The 26,681-nt window shown below is 37.5% G+C and overlaps 2 protein-coding genes and 1 long non-coding RNA gene across 4 annotated transcripts in view; 1 reads left to right on the forward strand and 2 right to left on the reverse strand.

Moving 5' to 3' along the window:
• Positions 1-478: 478 nt before the first annotated feature.
• Positions 479-6,446, reverse strand: LOC101743083 (protein FAM151A). Of its 2 annotated transcripts, none has more exons than XM_004929352.5 (5): positions 6,098-6,446; positions 3,311-3,412; positions 2,569-2,813; positions 2,036-2,278; positions 479-825 (listed from the first exon to the last, which is right to left on the reverse strand). In XM_004929352.5, the coding sequence occupies exons 1-5, from the start codon at positions 6,126-6,128 to the stop codon at positions 595-597; spliced, it is 852 nt and encodes a 283-aa protein (XP_004929409.1). In that variant the 5' UTR covers positions 6,129-6,446; the 3' UTR covers positions 479-594. The 2 variants fall into 2 exon arrangements, with proteins under 2 accessions (XP_004929409.1, XP_004929410.1); XM_004929353.5 differs by lacking the exon at positions 6,098-6,446 and adding an exon at positions 3,710-3,867.
• A 9,357-nt stretch (positions 6,447-15,803) lies between these two features.
• The window catches only part of SCRB4 (scavenger receptor class B member 4), a 72,100-nt gene continuing 61,222 nt past the window's right edge, over positions 15,804-26,681 (reverse strand). Inside the window, 6 exon segments of the mRNA NM_001171180.1 lie at positions 15,804-17,176; positions 18,088-18,161; positions 18,946-19,148; positions 20,821-20,992; positions 21,532-21,657; positions 22,318-22,536. Coding sequence (NP_001164651.1) covers positions 16,903-17,176; positions 18,088-18,161; positions 18,946-19,148; positions 20,821-20,992; positions 21,532-21,657; positions 22,318-22,536 — 1,068 coding nt within the window. The 3' untranslated portion in view covers positions 15,804-16,902.
• On the forward strand, positions 20,868-23,712 carry LOC134199802 (uncharacterized). The gene is made up of 2 exons (XR_009974435.1): positions 20,868-21,006; positions 22,258-23,712. It is a non-coding gene; the product is annotated as an uncharacterized LOC134199802 (long non-coding RNA).

Below are 26,681 nucleotides of genomic sequence, written 5' to 3' on the forward strand. Positions count from 1 at the left end.
TTTTTTTGTCCAAATGCACAGATTGCCACCTTTGTTAATAGACGACTCAAATAGCCTTTCACCCCTCGTAGCCCCCCGCCCCGCGATGTTTTTAAAGTAATCTGTAATACAAAGGAGACTTCAATTTACCAAAGATCTTCCTTCCACCAGAGACAAGACAGGTAATTAAAGAAAGATGAAAGTGTCTATCAGAAATAATAATAACTTGAGAATCACTCATGCTTATCCGACTCTAAACTAGGATACTAATCCCACATACAGGACAAATAATCTGTTTATCAAACAAATTTGAAATTGAACCTACGAACCTCAGCCCAGTACTCACAGGCAGTGGAAATACTATGCAGTGACAAAATACATTTATAAATATATAGCATAATATCAAATGATCCTTAACAATTACCAACAACTTTCGATGACGGGAAATACATTTTTATTAAAATAATTCACAGCATTTTTAAATTAAAAAGAAGTTAAATAATATCACCAATTATCATTTATTTTAACTACAAAGTTATGCCGACAGAAAATAATCGAATAAAGATACTTTATTAATGAAAAATTTAATACATTGTTTGCTTGTAGTTGCTATGTTTAATGTTTGACTTTATCAGTCGAAGGTAGGTTCAGTTTGGCAGCCAGATCGTGTGGTACGTCCAAGTATGTCCTTTCGAGTCCCACGGTCAGGATGAGAGCCTTCAGACGGCCGACCTCCACGGAGTCTCCTTCGCTGGACCAGACAGTCATTGAGGAATTCAAGGACGCTGTCTCCCGAAGCAGGTCCAAAAGTACCGGTTGACTATTGCAGGCAAGACCTGCGCGCACCTTAGAAATATGAAAGTATCATTGAAAAACATAATGTACCTATTTGTTTTTCAATTATTCAACTCCACGTTTAAAATTTCAAAGATACGCCGATTATGTACGTTTTGTGTAAATTCTTATGTAAAACAGTGGGAAGATTTGAAATTTTAAATATTATTTTTTACTTTAAACATTTGTAATTTGTAATGAAAATACAATTATAATCGAGACTTTGATTTAACGGCCGTCTGGTGTAGTGGTAAGTGACATGGTCACTACAGAAGGGGGTCGCGGGTTCGAATCCCGCCAAGGGAAGATATTTGTATGATAAATATAAAATGTCTTTTCCAGGGTTATAGATGTATATTAAATATACAGTCAAAATCTGTTATAACGACATCGAAGGGACTGCTCATATTCAGTCGTAAAAACCGATAGTCGTAACAACCGGTGATGTTTAATGTGTATCGTGCAAGTACAAACAAATCGATAGGGAATTATTGGTAAAATATATTTACATAATACGCGATTTTTCTTCATTATTAATTTGTTTTCTTTTTCTTTGCGACATTTTGAAAGTTTCACGAATAACTCCACAAAGTTTTGGTGCGTCTTGTGTATAGATAAGTACAAACTAACTGAAGAGATATGAAGAAGCGGGCCTTGACTCTACTGCATGCACGTGTTTTGTTTCTAAGAATTAGAAAGCAATATTTTTAATAAGGCGGTCATATGGCATTCAGCCGGGACCTTTCTTCTAGGTTATTATAACCGGCATGTTGTATTAAACGATGTCGCAGTAAACGGTTTTGACTGTATATGTATGTGTATAGTAAAAATCTTACATTTATTTCCGTTATCTGGTACCTTAGCACGGGACCAGTTAACGTGGCGTGATTGTTAGTACATATTTATTTATTTAAAAAAAAAAAAAACTCATATTTCAAAATAGATGCCATCAATGGCGTTCATAGTATTTATGGGCGTATTAGCCAGGTGACATCAGCTCATGATGTACTCTTACAACACAATAAAAAAATAATTAAATATTCAAACACGTCAGCATTTGGCGCCATAAATTTAAAATTTGACAGTTTTCGCAGTGTTGCTACTTTATATAGAACACTATATTTAGTAGATATTCATTAATTAGAAGTAGATTTTAAAAATTACGTTACCGAAATTTGTACTGAAACATTATTGTTTTATAGGATCACGTAATTGAACTTACTGGGAATGTGATAGTCTGATTGATTTTCTGTTCATTGACTAATCTCAGCATTGAACCAATTTGTTCAGGAGTATACTCCCCCTCGGTGATGTTACCACCGTATCTAGTGGTCCAGCCCATACATAGCACAGCGCGAGGATGATTCGCACCTAGTTCTATGAATTTGATGGGATCAACGGGGGTTGTTGTCGCTTTTACTGGACCAGGTAGAATGTCGGCATTTAACCATAATGGGAAAGTCACCTATGAAATATACAAATACATTTTAGAATAAAAGATAAATGGCTGCATAACACTAATGACTTTTTCCGAATATAATCCTAACTTTCTATAAATGGAAAGTACCATAGCAAGTTAGGACCTACTAACGACATATATGTAATGGTATAAAAAATTTACTTTACTCATGGCACAAGTGTGTTCCCAATTTATGATTTTGTCATTGTGCATTCACAAATGTTTATCTACAACAGTAAACGATACTCTATGCCGAAAAACAACAGCCAAACTGTTTTTTTTTGTCTCCTACACACCTGAGGTTTACTGTAAGGAGCGATCAGCTCCTGGCTCTTAGAAAACACTTCAATACTTTTAAAGTCAAGCTTAACTCCTTTCTGTTTATTATTAACGTTGTTATATTGTGCCACCGTCGACAGAAATTCAGCCAATGACAGATCTGACGTGGTTGCTGGAGGATGAGCCATTATTGGTATTGGAGGACCGTCGTGGCCTGTTAGATGTCCCAAAACAATGTCGGCTTCTAGCATTGCAACTTCACCTGGAATGTTAAGCAAAAGGCACATATAGTTTAAGATTCACCTTATTCAACATTTTATAAGCAGGTACATATACCATTCTGGTTAATCCTGCCACCAAGCAAACAAAGAATGAGCTTATCTGTATTCCATTACAATTGACCATCTCAATCAATTCGTCTCAAGCTAGTGGCGGTATTCACTTCCACTATGAGCTAAAATAAATACTTTATACTACATGGGCCACAAACTAACATGTTCATTTATTACATTAGAAATAGTTCAGACAATTATTAGTTGTCAATTTGTATTTGCACAATAGATAAAATAGAATAAAAACTTTCGAACTTGTCCATAATTTTTTTAAATCATTTTATTTATTGCCTTAATGGCTTACACAGTAAATAAGATTAAGCCTATGGAAACAAGTTATACAATCAAATGATTAAAGTATAGCATCCGCAACAATGCAGTTTGAAATTGAGCTTGATCTGATTCCATTCGTATGTCATAAACTTACTTGCTAAGGCAGCTTCCAAATATGTTTTGTTGTTGACGGCGTGCGCCCAAGTAACTGTTGTTAAGTTCTTCATAGTTTCTTCTTCACAGGTCACGAATGTAGCTAAAATTGTTAATTAATAACATCATCGCAAGCCTGAGAGAATTGCTACCATTATTAAGCATCGACATTGCATTTAAAAAGTAATAGTGAAAATTTCTTAGTACGTTTTTTTTTCAACACTGACAACATTTTCATCTGTCAATTATTCTACTGAATTTAAATAAACCATTTGTGAGTCACCGTCATGTATGCAGTGAACGATAAGAAAATAACGTTTTCATTATAAAATCGTTCTCACATTGATATTCGTCCGTTTAATTATAAACCAAGTATGTAATAAATCTGAGATGTTAGTACCTGAATCTAATGCCTTATGTTCTTCATTAATCAAAATTAAAATCTAAATAAGATAATCACGTAAAAATGAATCTTAAAAATATATAGATTACACTATAGTTTGACAGCCAATCCACTTATCACAGATTAGATTTAAACGATGACATTCCAAGGTAAGAATACGTCTTAATATAATCATATTATTCAATTCAAATAAATAAATAATATCAAACACTTGTACTTTTACAAATACTTTAATAAAAGATTCAGAATCGTAATAGTTTTAAAGAACAAATTGTTGAATATTTCTCTCAAGAGATGGCGTTAGTTACTGCATGATGGAACCTTTTTAGTGGAATATCACAATGAAATTCATTGATTTTGTGCTAACGCGAAACTTGAGTATATGGTATAATAACATATTAAATAACAACAGTATGTAACTCAAAATACTAAGTATAGATTTTCAAGAATTTATTGCTTAGGGTACTTTAGTACACATTCTATATTTGGAATTTTAGTGATTATCCACGTCAATACGGATCCACCCGATCCATTAACGGTGCTTTTAGGCACCGCAAGCACCGGTCACCGTCCGTCCTCGTCGAACCCGTCGCTTGCGACGAAGGGCTCGACGAACGAATTAACCCATAGACACAGCCCACTGAGTTTCTCGCCAGATCTTCTCAGTGGGTTGCTTTTCCGATCCGGTGGTAGATTCTGCGAACCACTGCTCTTGCTAGGGTCAGTGTTAGCATCACTCCGGTTTGAGCCCCGTGAGCTCACCTGCACATGTTAGGGTGAAGCTGAAATAGCCTCTCAAGGCTATCAGCATAGGTAGGAAAAAAAAGTGATTATCTTCGCTCAGTAAACACTACAGAAGTTGTATAGTTAACGTTTGAAGGGACTTTTTTCCCGTACCTATTCGCTGGTAGGCTACGGGGTTATTCCAGCTACGCGCGGATGGTTAGGTGAGCTCCCGGGCTCAACCTGAGAGAATTTTCTAACACTAACCCTGGCAGGAATAGTGCTTCGCAGAATCTACCACCGGATCGGAATCGCGACCCACTGAATACTAGTCATATTGTATGAGTATGTATCAACATATTGTATGAGTGACTTTGGAGTTATCGACTTCATAACCATCAAGAGAGACGCTGATCGCAATGACCTTCACGGTTAGGTATTGCATAGATTTAGAATATGTACAGTTTTCAATTCATTAAAAATGCCAAAGGAAAGCTCTGAAGTCGTCATAGCCTAAAGGATAAGGCGTTCGGTGTATTCGGATCAAGCGATGCGACAGTGTCGATGTTCGAATCCCGCAGGCTGGTACATATTTTTGTAATGAGATCCCTAATCCACAAATGTTCACGAATGTCTTCTAAGATGAAGGAATCACATCGTGTGATAAAAATTAAACCGGCAAAATTATAAGTTGCGTAATTACTGGTTGTATGACGTATTATGAGTCCGCACGGGTAGGTACCACAGACCTGCCTAATTCTGCCGTAAAGCAGTAATGCGTTTCGGTTGGAAGGGTGGAGCAGCAGTTGTATTTAAAAAATTGAGACCTTAGAACTCAAGCCTCAAGGTGGTTGGCGGAATTTACATTGTAAATGTCTATGGACTCCAGTAAACACTTCACACCCGGAGGGCCGTGAGCTCGTCCACATATCTAGGCAAAGAAAATAAAAGATTCGTAAACGGCCCACGCCGACCTTGATTCTACAATAAACTACAGTAAAATATATTTATCTGCTATATTCATTCTTACGAAAGTTTCCAAAGTGAAATAATGTGTGTTTCAGTTTTTACTAAGATCAAAAGTTGTTAAACATCAAAGTAAAATGTGTTGTAAGAGGTTAGTGAACAGGAAAGGATAGTCCAAATGTATTATTAATATTCTTTAAATATTAAAGTATCTACGACACATAATATTCATGTGTGTATTAGTACCCAAAAAAATGCTATAATAACAAAATTCGAGAAGAGAAATTGTTCTTGTCTTGTCCTTTTCGAAGTATCTTTTTTGCATATTTGTCAATTGGATTATAATTATGAGAATGACATAGAGTGCTTTTATTCTGTAAAAAAATAAATATGTTTCCCCAATTTTAGATTTACAAGCCACGGTACATCTCTAGCTATTTATAATGTAGGTAATAATATTAGAAAAAAAGGGTATTTCATTTGGTTTTTTTGTTTCAAGAAGAAAAACCTAAGATCAAAATTAAATATCTGATAAGACAACATGCGTCCGTTTAGTGTCTATATTCAATAATATTATTAAATGCAATAATAATAAGTAGCGTTCAATAAACGGTTTTAACAGAAAATGATTGCTTTATCCGGTAGCGTTGAGGCACGAGAAGAAAACCGACCATTAGCCTAAGTAGAGAAACTTACCTGTGACAAACAGGATTATGACAAGAAACATTGTTATTTAATATATTTTTTTTGTTTTAATCAAAGAACTATGTATTCACGAAACAACACGTCACTTATCGGCAGGATGGCGGGTCCTCTGTGTCCTCTCCGCACCCTGGCTACCTGTTAATTGGTAAATTGTCCAATCTAAGAGCCAAGGACTTTTTGCAGACGAACGTCATCGGTTCGGGCTGGACTGGCTCGCGGTTACGGATTTGTTTGTGTTTAAAAAAAAAATGATAATACGGATTTATGTCAGCCATGTTTGCTTGGTGCCATAATCGCCACGCTTGGCATGCGGGTTGGAGATCGCAGTGTTATGTTATTTGTGGCGAGTCTTGAGAGAAGCCTATGGCCAAACAGTGACCGTCTGTGGGCTGATAAAACTACGGATTTGGTGTAAAGCATTGTGACGCTAATCTTATTAGCGGTGAACCATCGATGTTAATTTACGAGATTCACCCCGATACCAAAGTAACTGTAACAAATCTACTGAGTAAAAACTGTAACAAAGATACGGAGAACGATTCTCGTGGGGTATTGTAGCCAATATTATTACTGTCTATACCGGTGAGATATTGTAAATTGACATATTATTAACTATCTCAATTTTGTTTACCAGAAACTGTACCTCTAAAGCAATTGAAGAGACAGTTTCCTCAAGGTTCAAAGCTTTTGCTGTGGCCAATAAATGTCACTGCGTGGAAGTATATGTGGTACTAGTTTACCACTAATGTAGTAAATACCAAATCAATTTAAACTATGAAGGAATGTAAAATTCAATCAAGTAGTCGTCGTGGCCTAAGGGATAAGACGTCCGGTGCATTCGTGTTGAGCGATGCACCTGTGTTCGAATCCCAGGCGGGTACCAATTATTCTAATGAATTACGTACTCAACAAATGTTCACGACTGACTTCCACGCGGAAACGGTGGTAGATTCTGCGAAGCACGGCTCTTGCTAGGGTTCGTGTTAGCATCGTCGTCAGGTTTGAGCCCCGTGGGCTCACCTACTAGTTACGGTTACGCTGGAATAGCCGCTCCAGGCTACCAGCTTAGGTAAGAAAAAAAAAAGGTGAAGGAATAACATCGTGTAATAAAAGTGAAACCCGCAAAATTATAATTTGCGTAATTACTGGTGGTAGGACCTCTTGTGAGTCCGCGCGGGTAGGTACCACCGCCCTGCCTATTTCTGCCGTGAAGCAGTAATGCGTTTCGGTTTGAAGGGTGGGGCAGCCGTTGTAACTATACTGAGATCTTAGAACTTATATCGTGGGGCAGCCGTTGTAACTATACCGAGACCTTAAAAACTCATATCTCAAGGTGGGTGGCGGCATTTACGTTGTAGATGTCTATGGGCTCCGGTAACCACTTAAAACCAGGTAGGTTGTGAGCTCCTCCACCCGTCTATGCAATAAAAAAATAATAAATAAAAACTAGACTGCGTTAAGAAAAATGCTTTAGACAAATACAAACAGACATATTAAGCATTCTGTTTAAATTATATATATCATCTGAACTCGGATGGATCTCTATATACCTACGTACATACCTATCTCATGTACGTTACATTCGACTTATCTGCCTTGTGTTTCTGATTATCTCGTCCTCTGTTAAGATCTATATTGTTAGTTGCTTTGGTGTCACGTTTTTTGTCGGGTAACAAAATATTTTTTTTATTTTTTCCGATTCATATTTGAAAATTTCTCTTGCTGTTTCACGGTGAACCCTTGCAGTTTGCGTCATTAGCAGTGAAAGGAGGTCGTAGAATTTCTGATAAATACTTATGACCTCTTTAGGTATACTTTGCAGCAGATTAAGGCAGGATTGTGTTACGAATCGGTGCGTTTTCCTAATGCATCCTGTGAGCTCGTCCACCCATCTAAGAAATAAAAAATAAAAAAACTACCATACTACTAATAGAAATCAAATGAAATCTGAAAGTAGTTTCATCCAGTCATGATGAAAATAGGTTTACCAGCAGTGTAAACCGGACAAGTGAAAGACCCGAAATAAGTGGATGATAAGATACACAGGCTGATCTGAGTGACGCGTCCTTAGACAGTCCTAAACATCCAGCGGTCGTTTTATTTAAATTAATAGGCGATAAAACGAAAAATCTGCTTGTATCTAGCGCGTAGCAATCACACGTTCCGGTTGAGTATGGAGACTTTGACCTTCCCTCAAGGTGGCATCCGACCCAGTTTTTGATATGGGTTACGGACAACGCCCTTGATTATTTCCTATATGGCTTTGTGGAAATATAGCTATAAGTTTTAGCATTTCGAGATACTCAAATCAGGGGTACTTAGGTACTTACTTTTACTTACTTTACTTACTTACTTTGCTCTGAGGAATTGTTTGAGATGATTCCAGCATCTCGTTTTTACCATCGCACCGCCTGCCACCGGAGTAGAGTTCATCCATACTACCTGGAGCCAGTGCGTCCATCCACAATGCGCTTCCAGAGACCTTTTTGCCACGTACCATCCGGATTTGGAATGAGTTCCCCTCTACGGTGTTTCTCGTGCGTTATGACATGTCCTTCTTCAAATGAGGCTTGTGGAGAGTATTAAACGGAAGGCAGCGGCTTTGCTCTGCCCCTGGTATTGCTGACGTACATTAGCAACAGTAGCAACTCACCATTAGCTGGGCCGAATGCTCCTCTGTCTACAAATGCAAAAAAAAAAACCATATGGCATGATTCGTTAAACTCGTAAAATAAAACCCATAATTACAGAATTTCTTCCTATTCTGGTTATCTGAAGCAATAAGAAGAATTTAAGGTATTAAGAGAACCAATGGGAGGAATTTAAACGAGTAAGATTTCTTGGTTACGGTATTATTTTACATTTATGATAGCCAAACGAAATTAGGCAGTCACAGGGATCTACAGAGAGAAAATTACCGGTCGTCAATCAAAAGAGTATCCAAGGTTGAGTCCCGTGAGTTCATCTGGTCTGGGCATAGTTGCAATAGTCTCTTAGGCTACCAACTATTGGGTAAAGAAAAAAGGAAGAGTAGAATGTCAATGGTTTTTTTTGTTTTTTATGATTGAAGGATTACTGGTGGCCCGGAGGCCTTTCCAAATCCACCATAGAGGATAGGTGGGCGAGGAAAGGCTCAGCCAGGAGGAGCTTAGCCAGAAGGGTGTCAATAGTATTGGCACAATGGTCGTTCACAACGTTGAAGCCGATTGCTCTACAACAGAGAAAGGCAGGCTTCCAATATCCTCTGCTGCACATTTGGAAAAGCCATAGGGGATTCAGAAGAGAAAACAATTTATTGTAACGGACGTGAGGTCAGCTGCCATGCCCTGCCGCCAAGCCACGTATTAACACCCCCCCTTTCGTCACTGCCACTGGCCAAAGCCAATGAAGGAGGGATAGTATTAATAAAACAAGCCTTGCCAGCCATTTCTGCCCGCTTTCTGCTTTCTCGCACAAATAAAAAACTTGTCGTTACGCTGCTGGTTTGTTTGTCGCATTATTTACAACATGATAAACAAATAGGAGCTAGAAAGTGATGTGGTCGGAGACGGTGACTAAAAGAAGTACATGTCTAGTTCATTAAAATCCTTTAACCACCTCGTATATAGCTTTAATACATTCAACAGAGCACTTTGTTGTGAACAACCGGTTTGCAAACATTAAGCTATACTCCTACACTGTACGTATGTAGGTACGTCAAGTATATTGGGTATAAAGAACTTTATACTCATTGCCCATAGACACAGCCCACAGAGTTTCCCGCCTGATCTTCTTAGTGGGTCGCGTTTCCGATCCGGTGATAGATTCTGCGAAGCACGGTTCTTGCTAGGGCGTGTTAGCAACACTTCCGGTTTGAGCCCCGTGAGCTCACATACACGTTAGGGTGAAGCTGAAATAGCCTCTCAAGGCTATCAGCATAAGTAGGAAAAAAAACTCATTAGAATTATTGTTCAATTCCAACTTAACTATGATCAAATTTAACTTTGGAGTGATAAGGATTGTTTACGTGATAGTTTATTTATTTATTTTTATTGCTGAGATGTGTGAACGAGCTCACAGCCCATCTGGTGTTAAGTGGTTACTGGAGCCCATAGACATCCACAACGTAAATGCGCCACCCACCTTGAGATATAAGTTCTAAGGTCTCAAGTTTATTAATTCCATTCTATGTTTGCATTATTATTGTTGTACTTTCGCGTGGCGTGTAATAAAAGATATTTATTTTGTCAATAGTATGTATTGTATGGAACTCATTTAAATACTAGTTTGATCACAAAAGCATGGATAGAGTATGACGTAAGTATATAGGTTTGCTGTAGAGTTTTTTATGAATATTTTAGGAATAGTAATTGTGGTTTTTACAAGAGACTTATCATTATGTAGAATGTGCATTTCTAAGCTGAAACAAAAAAGCGTTATAGAATGTTAACTATTACTGAATGAAACAAGTTACTTAAGGGAATATTTAAATTTTTATTTACAACTATAATTCATAATGGCTTCTTGTGAAACATAAAATATCTTTATTAAAATAACATAAACTTAACACAATTTAGTAAAATCTACAACGGTTTTTAGGAATATTCGTTTTGGTATTATGTTAAAATAATTATAAAACATAATTTTTACTAATTGCAACAATATTATAATTATTCTAGGGTTACTCACGTTGTAGGTATCTACTAACATAAGTGTGCTTAGTTCGAGTTTTTTTAAACGTTCTCGATAGCGTAAAAGTTAACTCAAATTTGTATGGAGTTGGAACGTTTTTCCACGTTTGCCGCTAGGGGCGCTGTTCCAACTCCATACAAATATGAGTTAACTTTTACGCTATCTAGAACGTTAAAAACTCGCACTAAGCAGACAGCTATTTGTACCGAACGTCTTACCTATTCGGCAACGGGGGCGTCTAAAAATCACGATATCTTGACAAAGGACAGGAGTTCAAATTTAAAAAAAAAAAACTTAAGTTACGTATTACCGAAACTAATACTATTTGAACTAGTATACCTATTGCTATTGAACAAATATAAAAAAACTAATACTATTTGAACTAATGCTATTATAATTGAACAAATATAAAATATTAGGGTAAAGTTTTTTACACACCAGACAATATGTCATAACTTTAATCAGCTGCAAAGTCGGGTCAATGGCCCCTTGCGACACCTGTAATCTATACCTACAAAAGTATTTATTTATTTAGTGAATTTTGGTTAAAGGACATGATCATGACCATGAGAATTGAAATGGAATATGGTCTTACGCGAAGCTCGTTTTTGTGTTCATTAAAAGTTTAACATCAGACTGTGTTACTGATAGCAGGCCAAAAGCTTGCTCGAGTTATTAATCAATTATATAAGATGACAGACTTTTTCTTAGTAGAAGCATGCCTACTGGAACAAGTTTGCCACTAATCCGTTTTGTCTGGTAAAAAAATAAATCACTAACTCTTTTATGCGTCAAGGAATCTAATTATAAAGTCTTTGTTTGTTGGGTTAATTGTAAAGAAATCAGTTCGATGACTTATTAATAAGTTTTTTTCTGTGTTTCGTTAATTAAACGCGAGAGCTACAACACACAAGTTTTACTTATGCAACTTCCAATAATTATGGAGAATATATGTATCAAAATGTTAAAAAAAGTTTTCCTGTTTACAACCCACCTGAAAGTGAGTGGTTACCGTCGCTCATGGACGTCTGCAATGCCAAGGGCACAGCCAAACCTACCTAGCCTGCCTACCGTTTAGCAGCCGCCTACCCTTTGGGGTTCTTCCAAAAAGCCCTCTGAATAATCCCATATCATCTTCTTCTTCTTCTTCCAGTGCCTCTTCAATCCTGAAGGTTGGCCGTTAGCTTCCTATATTCATTTCTGTCAGCAGCCAGCCGGAACAGCTGTTCGACGGAGGCAATACCGGTCCACTCCCAGATATTCCGGAGCCATGACTTCTTTCTTCGCCCAGCATGTCTCTTTCCGTCCACTTTGCCCATCATTATGCCCATATCATCTGGTTTCATTTAATTTTTTCCCAATTAATTGCAGTCTCAAACAAATCAGCTTCACTTCATTTCATCCGTAGCGGAATATATAAAAGATTTGGCTGTATGGTGTTGATACGTTCGTCTTTTTTGCTTGAAAATTTAACTACCCCTATAAAATGACACTTTGTCTTTTGACAAATGAAAATACAAATGTAACCGATAGATCAACCTGGGACAAAGTTTCTAAAATTACTTTCTACCCTTCAAAATTAGTTTTTTTTTAATTATCGTGGAGAACGTAGCCGTCATTTGGGCAGCTGAAACGCCTCTGAATATTAACTTCCTTTATGATAAACATTTGTTGAAGCCACCTAACCTACCGAACGAAACAACAAAACCAAATGAATTCTCCTTATCGCACGAGAGCGTTGACTTATAAATAAATCTTTATTATTTTATATTTTAACTATGTCGATTCTTAATTTATAGACAAGTGAATTACGTCTTTAATTAATTATGTACAATAAAGATAACACTAACTAATGTTTAAGATATATTATAAATACAAAAAAAAATACAAAAAAATTTATCACAGCGATATGTTGCATATTTTGTCATTTAATTTTGTATATCATTAACATTGTTATATTATTATGTTGAGCATGAGAACCTCAAATTTACGGCTAATTGAATATCCGAGTTCTGTGATGAAATAATATGAATTTTATGAATTTTGGACAATTTTTTCACATTAATATCTAAATTTACGTATAAAGATAAATAAATAAATATATGATTTAATATCGCGTGTATTATTTTCATTCTCTTAATTCCGACATTTCAAATATGTTACAGTATGCGACTGCAGATAAAATCTTTATATTAATACGTGAAGCAAAAACATTGTAGCCCTTTTACAAAAATTACAATTATGTACAAAAATTACGCGGACGGAGGAGTATTCCCACACTTATAGAGAATATAGAGAAGGAGTGCACAGTGCTAATATTTTTTTTAAAATAATGCTTAAAAAATACATTTAACCAATAAAGAAAATATTACACAACTAACATGTATTTGACACACACACTTATATAGACTATTAAAGACTATTATATTTTGTTTATTGTTAGTCTGTGGTCAAGTTGAGAATAGATTGATATTGATTTCTTTAATATTATTTGTTTAAAGTGTAGCCTTAGCGAAATCTGTGATTAAAAAAGTTAAAGTCTTTGACAATAGAACCATAATAATGTTCAAACTTATAATTTAAATTAATAATTACAGTCGAATTTCGACTACCGGGCGATCACTAGTTTTCGTAAAATCAGCAAATTAGGTTTTTGTAAAATCTATATATTAATACGTGAAGCAAAAACTTTGTATCCCTTTTTACGAAAATTGCGCGGACGAAGGAGTATGAAATTTTTCACACTTATAGAGAATATAGAGAACAAGTGCACAATGCTATATTTTTTTTAAATTATACATAAAAGATACATTAAATCAATAAAGAAAACATTACACACACTACATACCATGTATTTGACGCACACACGCATGCATACTTCTCTAATATATTAAGTGTATAATCTATGTGCATACTATTTATTGTCAAACTTTTGTTCTTGACGTCTGTTGTCAAATTGAGAATAGATTAAATATTGTTTGTCTTTATTAATATTTTTTTATAGTATGGCCTTGGCGAAATTTGTGATTATAGAAGTATAAAATACAATCATAATAGTGTACAAACTTACAATTCCAATTATTATAGTCGAATTTCGACTACTGCGGGACCTCTAGTTTTGTTTATTTTTCATATGTAAGCCGTATCCAATACCTAATAATACATTTCTGAATTTACTACGTACATACACAATATACTACGTAATTTGAGTTTGCGATAAATCAGGATTCTTTATAATATAAAATTAATTTTAATTTAAACAATACATGATATCATTATCGCATTATTTAAATAAAATTTCATATTAGCGTACCTACTTCAAGATGGCACGCAACTTGTTAAAGAACTCGAAATATTATTATTAAAACGTATTCTAAATGAGATATTATTACACAGCGAACAATTCTTTGATTAATGAATGAATTTTTGATCGATCCCTCACGAATGTTAAGTAGGTTCGTATTTATATATGTAACTATACATGAGACCTTAGAACTTGTATCTCAAGGTGGGTGGCGCATTTACGTTGTAGATGTCTATGGGCTCCAGTAACCACTTAACAACAGGTGGGCTGTGAGCTCGTCCACCCATCTAAGAAATAAAAAAAAAATAAAAAAAAATATATATATATTTCAATATTCAATAATGAATCTCTGACTAATTCGTTGCTGCGATTTAATAACTAAGGCCAATATTGAAACTGTATTATAAAAAAACTATACTTAAATACTTAAATTATATGCACGCGAAGGTACGTCTCGAAAAATTCAGGAAATATGTTCATTTGCCTAAAAAATGTACGTAATTACTGGTGGTAGGACCTCTTGTGAGTCCGCGCGGCTAGGTACCACCATGTCTGCATATTTCTGCCGTGAAGCAGTAATGCGTTTCGGTTTGAAGGGTGGGGCAGCCGTTGTAACTATACTTGAGACCTTAGAACTTATATCTCAAGGTGGGTGGCGCATTTACGTTGTAGATGTCTATGGGATCCAGTAGCCACTTAACACCAGGCGGGCTGTGAGCTCGTCCACCCATCTAAGCAACAAAAAAGTATTAACCTTAACCGCCCGAAACTCGAATTTCTAATCTGCAAGTCCAAAGATTATCCGAAGTAATCGTCAGTAAAAAAAAAAAACGTTGCGCGTGGAACTTGGTGCACGTAAAACAAGTGAAGCTTCTTCTGCGATGTGTAGTATTGTGATTTTCTTTATTTATCATCCTTAAATCTAATTACTCTTGTAATAGAGAATGCTGTCTATAAGAGATACGACCTAGCTCGATTTGTCCTTCCCTTCTCTCCACGGTCGACTGGTTCGCGAGACGCTCTGTCTATTTTCTCACTCTCGCTCTTCCTAAATTGTATCTTTTCTCTCTAGCCGTAACGAATCGGTCGCGAGTTAAATTTTACTCTCAACGCGCCTAAAGAAGTTTCACATCATTAAATCAACTTCAAATACCACGGAGCCTACTAGAACTACTGTAAATTAACACGGGGTAAAATTTTCTTAATTCGATTTTTTTCAGTTTTTTTTTTGGATTTTTTGACCTGGTATTTAATTTTTACAGAGGTTTATAATCACAGATTAGTAGTTTGCCGTTGGCATCCAAAACTTCAACTGTCTCAATCATACAAAATTCAGTTTAGTTTAGCAGTACCTAACAAAATGAATAGAAAAACCAAATGAAAGGTTTTATCGGGTATTTTTTTTTAAACAAAAGCAAATTTTAACCAAATATAAATATAATATATATTAATTTCATTCATTAAAATAATATTGAGTTTCTTGACTGAACTAAAATAAATACGGTTTTTTTTTTTTTTAAATATTAATCATCGCACCTAATCTAAATCGATATCATTACTGGTAATAAATTTAAAATTCACCGTAACCTAATTTAAATGTCATTTAAGACTAATAAAATGCATAAAATTTACAAAAAAGTTTAACTTTAATCTACAAAATGGAACAATAATACTACATTCATAATATAAAAATCGATTCACTAAAAGCTTAATCGATTCTTCACATACGGACTCATTCCAATGGCTAATCAAAAGTAGGTAGATAAGTTAATGTTTGAGAAATACGTTTGGAGACGAGGCATATATTTTTCTTTCTGGCAATACTACATGACTTGAAATCACCCCTTAACTGTTTGTAACTTATAAAATATTGTAATCAAATACAAATCTTTGCAATATAGCAAGCACTTATTTATGAAATTCGATTTTATGTTTTAGATGTTCCGACTCTAGTTAAAAATCGGCCAGGCTTCAAGTGCTTGTAAGCTTTAGACCTAAAAAAAGCACTGACAGGCTTTATCATTCTTTTTTACACAACTCATTCCATAAATAATGTCAAATATTGTGCACACCCGCAAATATGTATGGATTGGAAAAAAGTCATTTTGGCAAAAAAAATAATGTTAGCCATTGCTAACCAAAGTCTGCTCTAAGCGTGAGTGCTCATGAACACTTTCCACATTATACCTATACCTACATCCATGAATTACATAAATAAAGTTCAAAATAATATTATAATCAACACTGTTATTAATTTAAAGGAAAATTTAAATTAAAACGATTTTAAGATTGTCTTAATATTTTACAAATAAATTGTATGTATTAAAAATGACATTTTAGAAGATTGCCACCAAAACCGTGATGATGACGTCACGGCTGTGGCTAACCCTCAACTCTCTTTTTTAAGGGATTTTATAACCTGGTAACTAAGACCTTTAGGTCATATCTTATTTGGAAAATGTTCATTACTTTGGGACCTCAACTCTCATCTCAAAGGCATCATAGATTACATTAGTACAGACAATTTGACATATATTAAATGTTATAATAATAGAGCATTGATTCTGGATTTAAAAAAATCATTGCAATCATTTTCCAATCGAATTTTTTTGAGTATTATTTGTTGAATCAAAGTATTTAGATAATGACATATTATACTGCTCATTCCGAGCCTGATACCTCTTAAATCCGAGGCCAGATTTTGACCTGCGCTTATTAACCTGAATGCATCAACGTTCATTCTGTGAGCTCAAACGAATTTTACAAAATAGAACTTTACAACATTAAAAAAAAGACACATATATGTAAATTCTAAATTCCCTCATATAGGATTCAGTTTCATTTCCGCTTCGTCTTTGGGCTTCTCGTAGGGCTTGAGGAGGTCGTGGGGCCGCGTGTACTCTGTTCGCTTGGTGCAGCACGTGATGGCGGTCACCAGCAACGCTATCACGACGGCGAAGCAAGCGCAGAAGGTCGGGCCCCAGTCCAGGATACCGCGTACCGTCCTCAGCTCCGAAATGATTTTTGGATCGATCTTGGCCTTCTGTTCCACCCAGAACACCGGGAACAGCATCCGTGGCATGTTCTCATACAATCTGAAATGTGAAGATTAGTCTTGTAACGGGGTAGCCATCATACAACACAAGCCTGATGCCTGAATCTCGCTTACGACATTTTCAAGATAAGATTGCATTTATACAAGTTCCGAACAACAACATTCGGACCGTCGGTCTACTGAGCAATTTCACCCGCTCGGTGGAAGATCTTCCCTTTGTCGTTAACCTCCTAAAGTCTCATCAATACAACACTTTTTCTTATCGTTAAAGCGGTAGTTGTTATCAGAGCCTGTGGATAATAGTTGGAGCTCCAATGATATTATGTCTCCCAGACTTCAAACTGAAACATTTGATTGCTTCATGCGAGAAATAGGCTAGATGATGGTAACAGCCGGCTTACCCTACGCTACCTTCTTATCGCCAATAAAAGCCAGTTTATGATCGGCTTACGCTGGGCTAATACTCAGAGAGTGCTACGGCCCATTCTACAGTGAATCCTTCAGTCTGTTTCTACGACCCCCACAGGATGGGAGTAGTGTGGTTCTAAGCCGACAGCGCACAACCGAGACATGAGATATTTCGTTGGTTTCAATGGATTCATTATTTCATTGTCAAGAAATTACGAGTCGAAGATAAAGAGAAGATGAATCAAGCTAGGCTCTGAGCGAGAGTGACACTCACTTCATAGATACGGCCAAGCGGCTGCCTGTGTACCGAATTAAATCTACACTTCCCTTCATGTTCACCTTAAAGTTACAATTTCGGTGCGATCTTTGCTATTTCCTAAGTCCATATGTATACATCTAAGTCTAAAGACATCAAGTGCTAATAAACAGCATCAGACAGTATCTTCGGCGCGACCAAACTGTGATCGCGCACCGCCACGTGGTTACTGTCCTCGAAGGTAACTTATATAAGTTAAACGAGGGTATTAGGAACATATAACATACGTGATGTGGTCGCTCGGCTCCACGTAGACATTGAACTGAAACCTGCCCGCCACGTCTATGGGGACGCCCAGTTTCTGCAACAAACATTAGTTTGAAATGAGAATCAACAAGGAAGAACCAGCTTGCAACCTTCACGTCCGAAGTGTGGCGTGTTGCAAGTCCCACCATTCTGATATTCAGACGCGTTTTGCTCACTGAGTTTCTCATTTCACGTATCTTTTCAGGGGGTCGCGCTTCCGATCTGCCGGTAGATTCTGCGAAGCACTGCTCTAGCTAGGGCTGATGTTAGCATATTCTCTCAGGTTGAGCCCGTGAGCTCATTTACCTGTCCGCGTGTAGCTAGAATATCCTCTTAGGCTACCACTGAATAGGTTGAGAAAAAAATAATAAGATGCGCTGCAACCGTGGTTATAAAACAGCTGTAGCCCTATAGTTGCTAATTGGATAGGATAGCTTCTTCCCTACCTCATACACTTCGCTGATAGCCTAAGGGACTAAACAAGTTAAGCTATAATTTGCATAATCACTGGTGGTAGGACCTCTTGCGAGTTCGCACGGGTAGGTACCACCGCCCTGTCTATTTCTGCCGTAAAGCAGTAATGCGTTTCGGTTTGAAGGGTGGGGCCGCCGTTGTAACTATACTTGAGATCTTAGAACTTATATCTCAAGGTGTGTGGCGCATTTACGTTGTAGATGTCTATGGGCTCCAGTAACCACTTAGCACCAGGTGGACTGTGAGCTCGTCCACACATCTAGGCAATAAAAAATATATGCTCGAACGTGATAAATTCGCATCTTTAGTTGTAATGCTACATTCGTTCTTATCAAGGCTGTAATAGCAGTTGTGTTGCCACTTACAGGTTCGACAGCGAAATAGAACGAGTGCTTGTCCGGATCCGGGTTCATGCCGGTGACCTGGTCCAGCAGGGCGGGGTCTCCGTGCAGGAAGTGCGGCAGGGTGATGAAGGCGGGGGAGCCGAAGCGGCACGCCGACACGTTCATGACGCCCCCCCACGCGCACTCGCCCTTACAGAAGCACGTGTTCTCCGGCGACGTCGACGCTGCCATTAACATAACGCGTTTTATTAGGCAAGAAATTGGGCTTAGTTTTGAGGCTTTTAAGACTTTTTAAGACTGAGAAAATATGGGTGGCGCATCCTCAGTTCGCGAATTATAAAGAACACCCGTCAATGATGAGATGATGAGTGGTTACCGTCGCACATGGACTTCAGCAATGCCAGGCGTAGAGCCAAGCCGCTGCCTACCGCATGACCACGACTGCTCTGCCAAGAGTAACCGACTATGATGATGAAGACTGAGACGGTAATAATTAAGTAAACAGGAATATGGTAATACGGAGTTTACATTACGAAATTAGTGTCATGCATGTTGAACTCAGTTGCACGAAAGTAGTTTCGATACATGCGAAAGTAATTTCGTTAAAAAATTAGTGTCGCGAAATCCACAGTAACGCAGTAACCATGGCGCCGCCAGCATCAAAGCTATATTTTGCTATATTCAATGTAGCTAAAGAAATGCTTATATAATATATGCTTCTTTGACATATTGCATCTCCATGGCATCCATAATTATTTTGTAGGCCGCATCTCGGGCATGCCTATTTTTATATTGTAGGCGTTTCGGGTCCCAGAGACTCTTGTCGCTGATATTCATTAATGAATTGTATTTTTTTTCTGTACTCCATCCTTGGTTTGCCATTTTTAAGGCTTGAAGCGCGTCCGGACTAACAATACACACGTCCGCGCGGCGCAGGCCCTTTCGCGACATTAGTTTCACGTCGCGTCTACACTATGAAATTAGTTGCATGACATTAGTTTCACCAAAAAATCGCGCAGGGCACGAAACTAATTTGCATGCATGAAATTGATGCATGCATTACGAAAGTATTAAATTACACGTGAAACTGTTGGTAAAACTAATGTCACGAAATTAGTTTCATGCCACTAATTTCGTAATGTAAATTCGCCTTAACATCGTTATTATTAAGATAATTTGGAAAGTCGTATTGCGAAAGTAGATTGTTTTTGTTTTGATGATGTTGAATTAGAATTGATGATGCAGCAACAAATTTACGAAGTGGTCAGTAGTTGCTGCTGCTCACTACTGTATCCTGGCTTCAATGTACTGAATTATCAGGTTCCTGTAACCTGAGGTCAAACTAATATGTCTTGGGTCCTTCAATAAACTTAATTAGAAGAAAATAGGACACAAGAGAAATTAGATCTGGATTTCCTTCCTTTGAAATTGTGAGACAATTCAGATTAGAGAGAGACAGAAAGAGAGAATATACTTTATTACACATCAAAACACGGTTAATATATTAAAAAATAGTTAACAGGCAGATATAGTTGCGCAACAGGCGGTCTTAATGCTATTATTGGTGAGGACCTTTAATTGGCTTTTTGTTTCTATTATTTGTTATATTATTATACTATTTTAGTTGGTTGTTGGTTCTCCTTGTTTTAAATAAATAAATAAAAAGTTATTTCTTCCAGGCAACCGTTTTATTTACAGAAATTCTCAAAGGGTACCGCTTAAATGGCGCTTACGAACGGTACGAACATTTAATGGGACGTGATGGGCGCCATTATACTGTGTCATGATTTCCTCCGGGTTAAGGTTGGGATGTTTGTTAACACAACTGCGATGTCGACCTCATGTCCCAAATCTACACACTCCCGTCATGCCACGTGGTCAAAACAAATAACTTACAGTTATCAAAGCTTCTCTCGTTGACTTCATATTTGTTGTATTTCAGTCCGTTTTGAACCCCACTCTCCACAAACTCCATGTTAACGGTTCTGCAGAGATCGGGCACGTACATCGTCAGCTTCGAGTCCTCAGTCAGGTTCCTCGGGATATACTCGCCAGCGCTTCCTGATAACTGACCAGCAATATGTGAGAGACACTTAAACATTACCCTTTCTTTGGTAGTCGGTTAATTAATCAGAACACGATTGCAGAAAATAGATGTGTCTGTATTGCACATAGACTTCTCAATTATGTTCCATAATCCACGGTTTTCTTGGTGTTAAATGGATAAGGACCCTTATGTGCAGACGAATCACAAAGTCAATACCACCATCACCTTGATGCATAATGTCCATCCCTTTTTTTTTTCTTACCTAAGCTGAGAGCCTTGAGAGGCTATTTCAGCGTAACTTTAACTAGTAGGTGAGCTCACGGGGCTCAAACCTGACGATCTTGCTAACACGAACCCTAGCAAGAGCCGTGCTTCGCAGAATCTACCACCGGATCGGAAACGCGACCCACTGAGAAGATCCGGCGAAAAACTCAGTGGGCTGTGTCTGAGAGTTAATCCAATCCCCATAAATTAAACTTGCTATAGAATCTCACAGTAAAGGTGCGTCTATGAGTTGTATCGATTTTCTAAATGTGAGCATCTGCCGGAGGCTGCCTTACCTTGGAGCATTCGCCGTCGTAAAACGGTATGTGATCCTGATAGTTCCATCTCAAGATCTGGCCGGGAAGTCCGTCCCGGGTCCCCGAAGTCACTTCCATGTAGCCGTCAGTATCCGTGTTGTTCCTCTGTTGGGAAGAAACCAAAAACTCTTATGTCTTGAACTCACAATTTGTTCTAATGGGTTGAGGCGGATTGTCTGTGGTCTAATGTTATCATTCAGGTACCGTCCTAACGCTAGAGTGGCTATTAAATTCTAAAGACAATACCTAACGCGTGTTAACAAGCTTCCCCAACAATAAGGAAAAATGTAACATCGTGTGATTAAAATAAATTTGAATTACTAGTGGTAAAGCCATCGGAGCAGAGTTCATCCATATTGTCTGAAACCGCTGCGTTCATCGACAGTGCGTTTCCAGAGGTCTTTTTTGCCATGTACCATCCGGCTATGGAATGAGCTCCCCTCCACGGTATTTCCCAAGCGCTATGACATCTCCTTCTTCAAAAGAGGCTTGTGGAGAGTATTAAGCGGTAGGCAGCGGCTTGGCTCTGCCCCTGGCATTACTGAAGTCCACGGGTGACGGTAACCACTCACCATCAGGTGGGCCGTATGCTCGTCTGCCTACAAAGGCAATAAAAAAAAGCATATTGTGAACACGCACCGGCAAGTACCACGATTTCGATTATTGGTCCAGCTTGATACTAAAACTCAGGGGGTTTATCTGCAGACTGCAGCCAATCGAGACAAAAGAGAAAGATTTTTGAAAGGATGACATTAGAAAACTCACAGAGAAGAACCAGCCGAATCGATCCAGAGCTGGTGCACCTCCTCTAACACTGGCTGGCATCAGCTTGGCCAGGTTCAAGAGCGGGTCCTCGTAGCCTTCGAAGAGGAACTCACTGGCTCTCGCCGTTACGGACACCTTCGTGTGCTGCGAGCTCGTCAGGGTCAAAGACACGAGCTTCTGTTCGATAAATCCACTGAACCTCGCCTGGTAAATCGCTGACTGTAATACAAGACAGCATCATCATTATCCGACCGGTCCCTGTATGTCCAATATCGTATATGTTGCATACGTCGCAAAGTCGAAGAGCTACCTCAATTCATTAAAACTATCATCAGATCAGTTTTCTAGATGATTCCATGGGAACCATGTTTCGATTAAAATCGACAAACATTTGTTTTTAATCCATATCACCGAGGAGCGGCCCAACTACTGTTAAATAGTTCACGGAGCTTACAGACTTTACGATGTGAATGTGACTAAGCATCTTGAAATATGAAGTCGAAGTCATTTTGAATCGTATTATATAACGACTAGCCGTACTCGCCCGCTTCGTTGGGCATTTAAAATTAACATTATTATTCATTGTCATTATTATTAGGGAGTCCAACACTCATATAAATATTAGCCTATCCATTAAGTACATGTATTTTCTACATGGATACCAAGTTTCAAGTCAATCGGATGCATGGTTCAGTAGTTATAACGGAACATCCGTAAAAATCACTATAGATTTATATATTAGTATAGATTGTTCCATCCACCATGTTGGAAAGCGCTGCTCCCTGGGAGAAATAGACAGGATAGTGGTCTGAGTGGACTTACAAGACGTCCTGACGGTGGGGAACTACAGTCCGGCAAATGAAAAAATGCGTTCCTGGCAATAAGTTGGTTCGTTTAGTGTACGATGTACATAAATTCACGTCCGCGATTTTTAATTTGCCCTACTAATAAATAAATAAATAATAATTTCTCAATCAACTTGTATGTTTGTAAGTACCAACATATATCCTGCTAACGGCTGCACCTTACGCATCAAAACATAGTTAGATCTCAGAGAGCACATTCTTTGCCCTGAAGCGATTGGTTTTGTCAAAGTAGTCGAGTTTAAGATAGATTTGTGTCTGGACAGAGATTTCTGTGGGTGACAGCAACTGGCTTATAGTCTCTCCAGCCTTTGCGAGCAATAGTAATTATGTATGTGTATCGATTGGTGGTAAATCATTTATGTTCTCATCAGATTACCAGGGCTCTTGAAACTGCGATACTTTAAGACAAACCCTTTTTGTGTATGGAAACTAGCGACATCTTGTAGCGGATGCCCCTAAACTTATATGTTGTTACAGTTAAGGCTTTTAATTATTGTATAACTAAATACAGAAAAAAAAAAACATATAAGTCTTTATTTGTTATAGACAAATTGATTAAATTTTATCAATTTGTGGTTTCCGAAAATTTACAAAATCTTTCATTAAATATAGGATATGTTATATGCTACTGCCATCACAGGAACAATGAGAAACTAATGGAAGCGAAGCCATCTAGTGGTCGACGCCCGTAAATATTTTTGTTAAGTGCTTGAGTTGCTTATCTATAACTTATTTATGTGTATTATCTATGAGGTTACTTCATTTAACATTGAGGCATTGAAAATACCATTTTAAGTTGTTTCCGTGTATAACATTGTATCTCTAATTTAGTATAGTCGGTATAGAGAAATCTAGAAAATGGTAGATAAGTTAGCAATTAAAAAAAAACACAATCAGAGCTTCTGTGATGTCCAAAAATGGATAAGCTTCTAGCCAAATTCTCAATCCGCTTTGTGACTTTTAACTTTTAATTGACAATGTAAACTTTTGATTGGGAACATTTCATAAAAAGCTCCCTGTGAAGTCAAAAACTGGGGATTGAAACATCACATTATTTTAACTTTGTTCAATGTATTTGTTCCATTATTATCCGTGTTAATAATGTCCAATGCCGATTATTGTTTATTTCGAACATTCATCCATTGAATGATTAGAATAATCAACGGGAAACGTTAATGGAATAATTAAAACAATTCTAAATAAATATTTTGAAGCGTCCGATCGAGCGAAATTAGCAAGAATTTAATTAAGAAGCAGCATTAGTATTTATAATATTTATTTTAAATGTGTAAAGGATTCTAGTGTCCCGAAGAATTACTTAAAAGCCAAGCTTAGACACCAGTTTATGAACAAGGTGCTATTACCTTAGCTTTTCAAGCACCATGAAACTATATTAAGCAATGTTCTGTAGTGATGCGAAAAACATTTAGAATATCTAAACAAAATCTTACCGTGCGTCCCTAGGTTAAAACAAACGTCATCACTAAGCAAATCTATTTCTTCCATAATTTTAAATTATTAATGATAATTTTCTCTTTTTAATCGTTATTATATTCCGAAGTCACTTGAAAACAGGAAAATTTTAAAGAAAAAATATTGAGTCGCATAATACGGAATTTAAAGCAGTCACACCGTTTGCGACTGTTATTTCGTTCGGCACACAATTTCAAGTTTTACACATTCCTTCTAAATTTTAATTTACGAAATATTAAATTTAGTGAAAACAACAAATTTTTTTCCGTCACATCGCCCTCGTCAAGTTTTGGTTGCTCGATGATATTTGTCGAGTTTTTGGTCAGAAATTCGTTTACAATGATGGCCTTGTGCGAAGGCATATTATCGTAAGTCTTTTGTAAGACGCCATCTAGGCGGGCTACGGATAGCCTGCCGACTGAGAGGGCGAGAGGGCTGGTGGTCGTGGCGCCGACGACCGCCGTTCCGGCATCCCGAGGGGGAGGGTGATGGGAGGAATGTGCTCCGCACTAAACGCTCGACTTTGACATACCCCGCCCGCCATCCTCAGTGGAGGATGGGAGTCCGGTGATGTTTTTGTTTAAAATGAAATTCGCAATACACTCTAGAATGACAAATATAACTAAAATCAGCACTGTGTTTAATCTAAATAACAGACGCATCTGAAACTGCGCACCAAAATGGAAAACAGCTGTGCCCATCTAACAAAAACAAAAAAAAAAAGTGAAAGGAACCATAAACAAATTATCCGTTCCCGAAACTTTTTTGACTGAATGAATCTCTAACACTCATGTAATTTATAATGGCAATAGCAAACACAAATTTTAAAGCTGATAACTCTGATTCTCCCGCTAAGCAATCATACTTTACCGGTGATAGAACCTCTTGTGATGAGTCCGCACGGGTAGGTACCACCACCCTGCCTATTTCTGCCGTGAAGCAGTAATGCGTTTCGGTTTAAAGGGTGGGGCAGCCGTTGTAACTATACTGAGAGCTTACAACTCTTATCTCAGGGTGAGGGCGGCATTTACGTTGTAGATGTCTATGGGCTGCGGTAACCACATAACACCAGGAGGATTGTGAGCTCGTCCGCCCATCTAAGCAATAAAAAAAATATAAAAAGATCCAAAGTCTATAGGAGACGGTAGCGGCGTTATCTTTCTAATGTCTATTCTTTTCAGTAACTACTTAAAGCCTGGTTGGCCGTGAGATATTTAGTAACTAGATAAATAAAATAAAATGAAATTAATTACCTAGACAGAACGAGTTTTTGTAAAAAAACCCGACAAATCTAGATTCAAATATTTTCGAAATTCAAATGTTTATTTTTTATTTTATTTTTCATAATTACTACCATTAGAAATAATTACCTACTAATGTCGCTTCGAATATAACGACAGATCGTAAAGACTGACATTTGCCTTTGCGAAGTTTATTTTACTTTTTTGCATTTTGCACTAATTGGCTTTTGCAACATAGTCAGTCACTTAGTTTTAAAACATTCTGCAAATGTTAAAATCCTAACAGCTACCATTCGACTATATATATCACTAATCATAACGTTTTGAAAGACTGTTTGGTTTAGGCGACAATTTAGCAACTTTACAGGGGAGACATTTTAAGTTTAAAATTTTGAATCATCATTATCCTGCCCTTCTCCCAGTAACCTGGGGTCGGCGCAACATGTTTTCTCCTTCCATACTCTTCTATCATATACTATTTCTTCGCTCACTCTCTTCTTACCCATATCGTCTTTCACGCAATCCATCCATTTCGTCTTAGCTCTACCTCTTCTCTCTATGCCCTTCCACATTCATAGTTAACATTTTCTTATCAACCTCATTTTCATTTCGTCTCATCACATGTCCATACCATCCCGAACGCGCACTTCTCAGCTTCTCTGTCACAGGTGCCACTTTCAGGCTTCCTCTAACATATACATTCCGTATTCTATCCATTCTCGTTACTCCACACATCCATCGCAACATTCGCATCTCTGCTGCATGCAATCGCCTTTCATCCGTT

This window comes from Bombyx mori, chromosome 12, assembly GCF_030269925.1.
Source record: "Bombyx mori chromosome 12, ASM3026992v2".
NCBI lineage: Eukaryota > Metazoa > Arthropoda > Insecta > Lepidoptera > Bombycidae > Bombyx > Bombyx mori.

Bases quoted from the DNA above. Each gene is read 5' to 3' on its own strand.
- LOC101743083 (XM_004929352.5), bottom strand. From the start codon at position 6,128: ATGTTTCTTGTCATAATCCTGTTTGTCACAG. The intron at 2,814-3,310 runs GTAAGTTTATGA...TTAACATTCCAG, and splicing joins TTTGGAAGCTGCCTTAGCAA to GTGAAGTTGCAATGCTAGAA. The intron at 826-2,035 runs GTAAGTTCAATT...CATATTTCTAAG, and splicing joins ATCAGACTATCACATTCCCA to GTGCGCGCAGGTCTTGCCTG.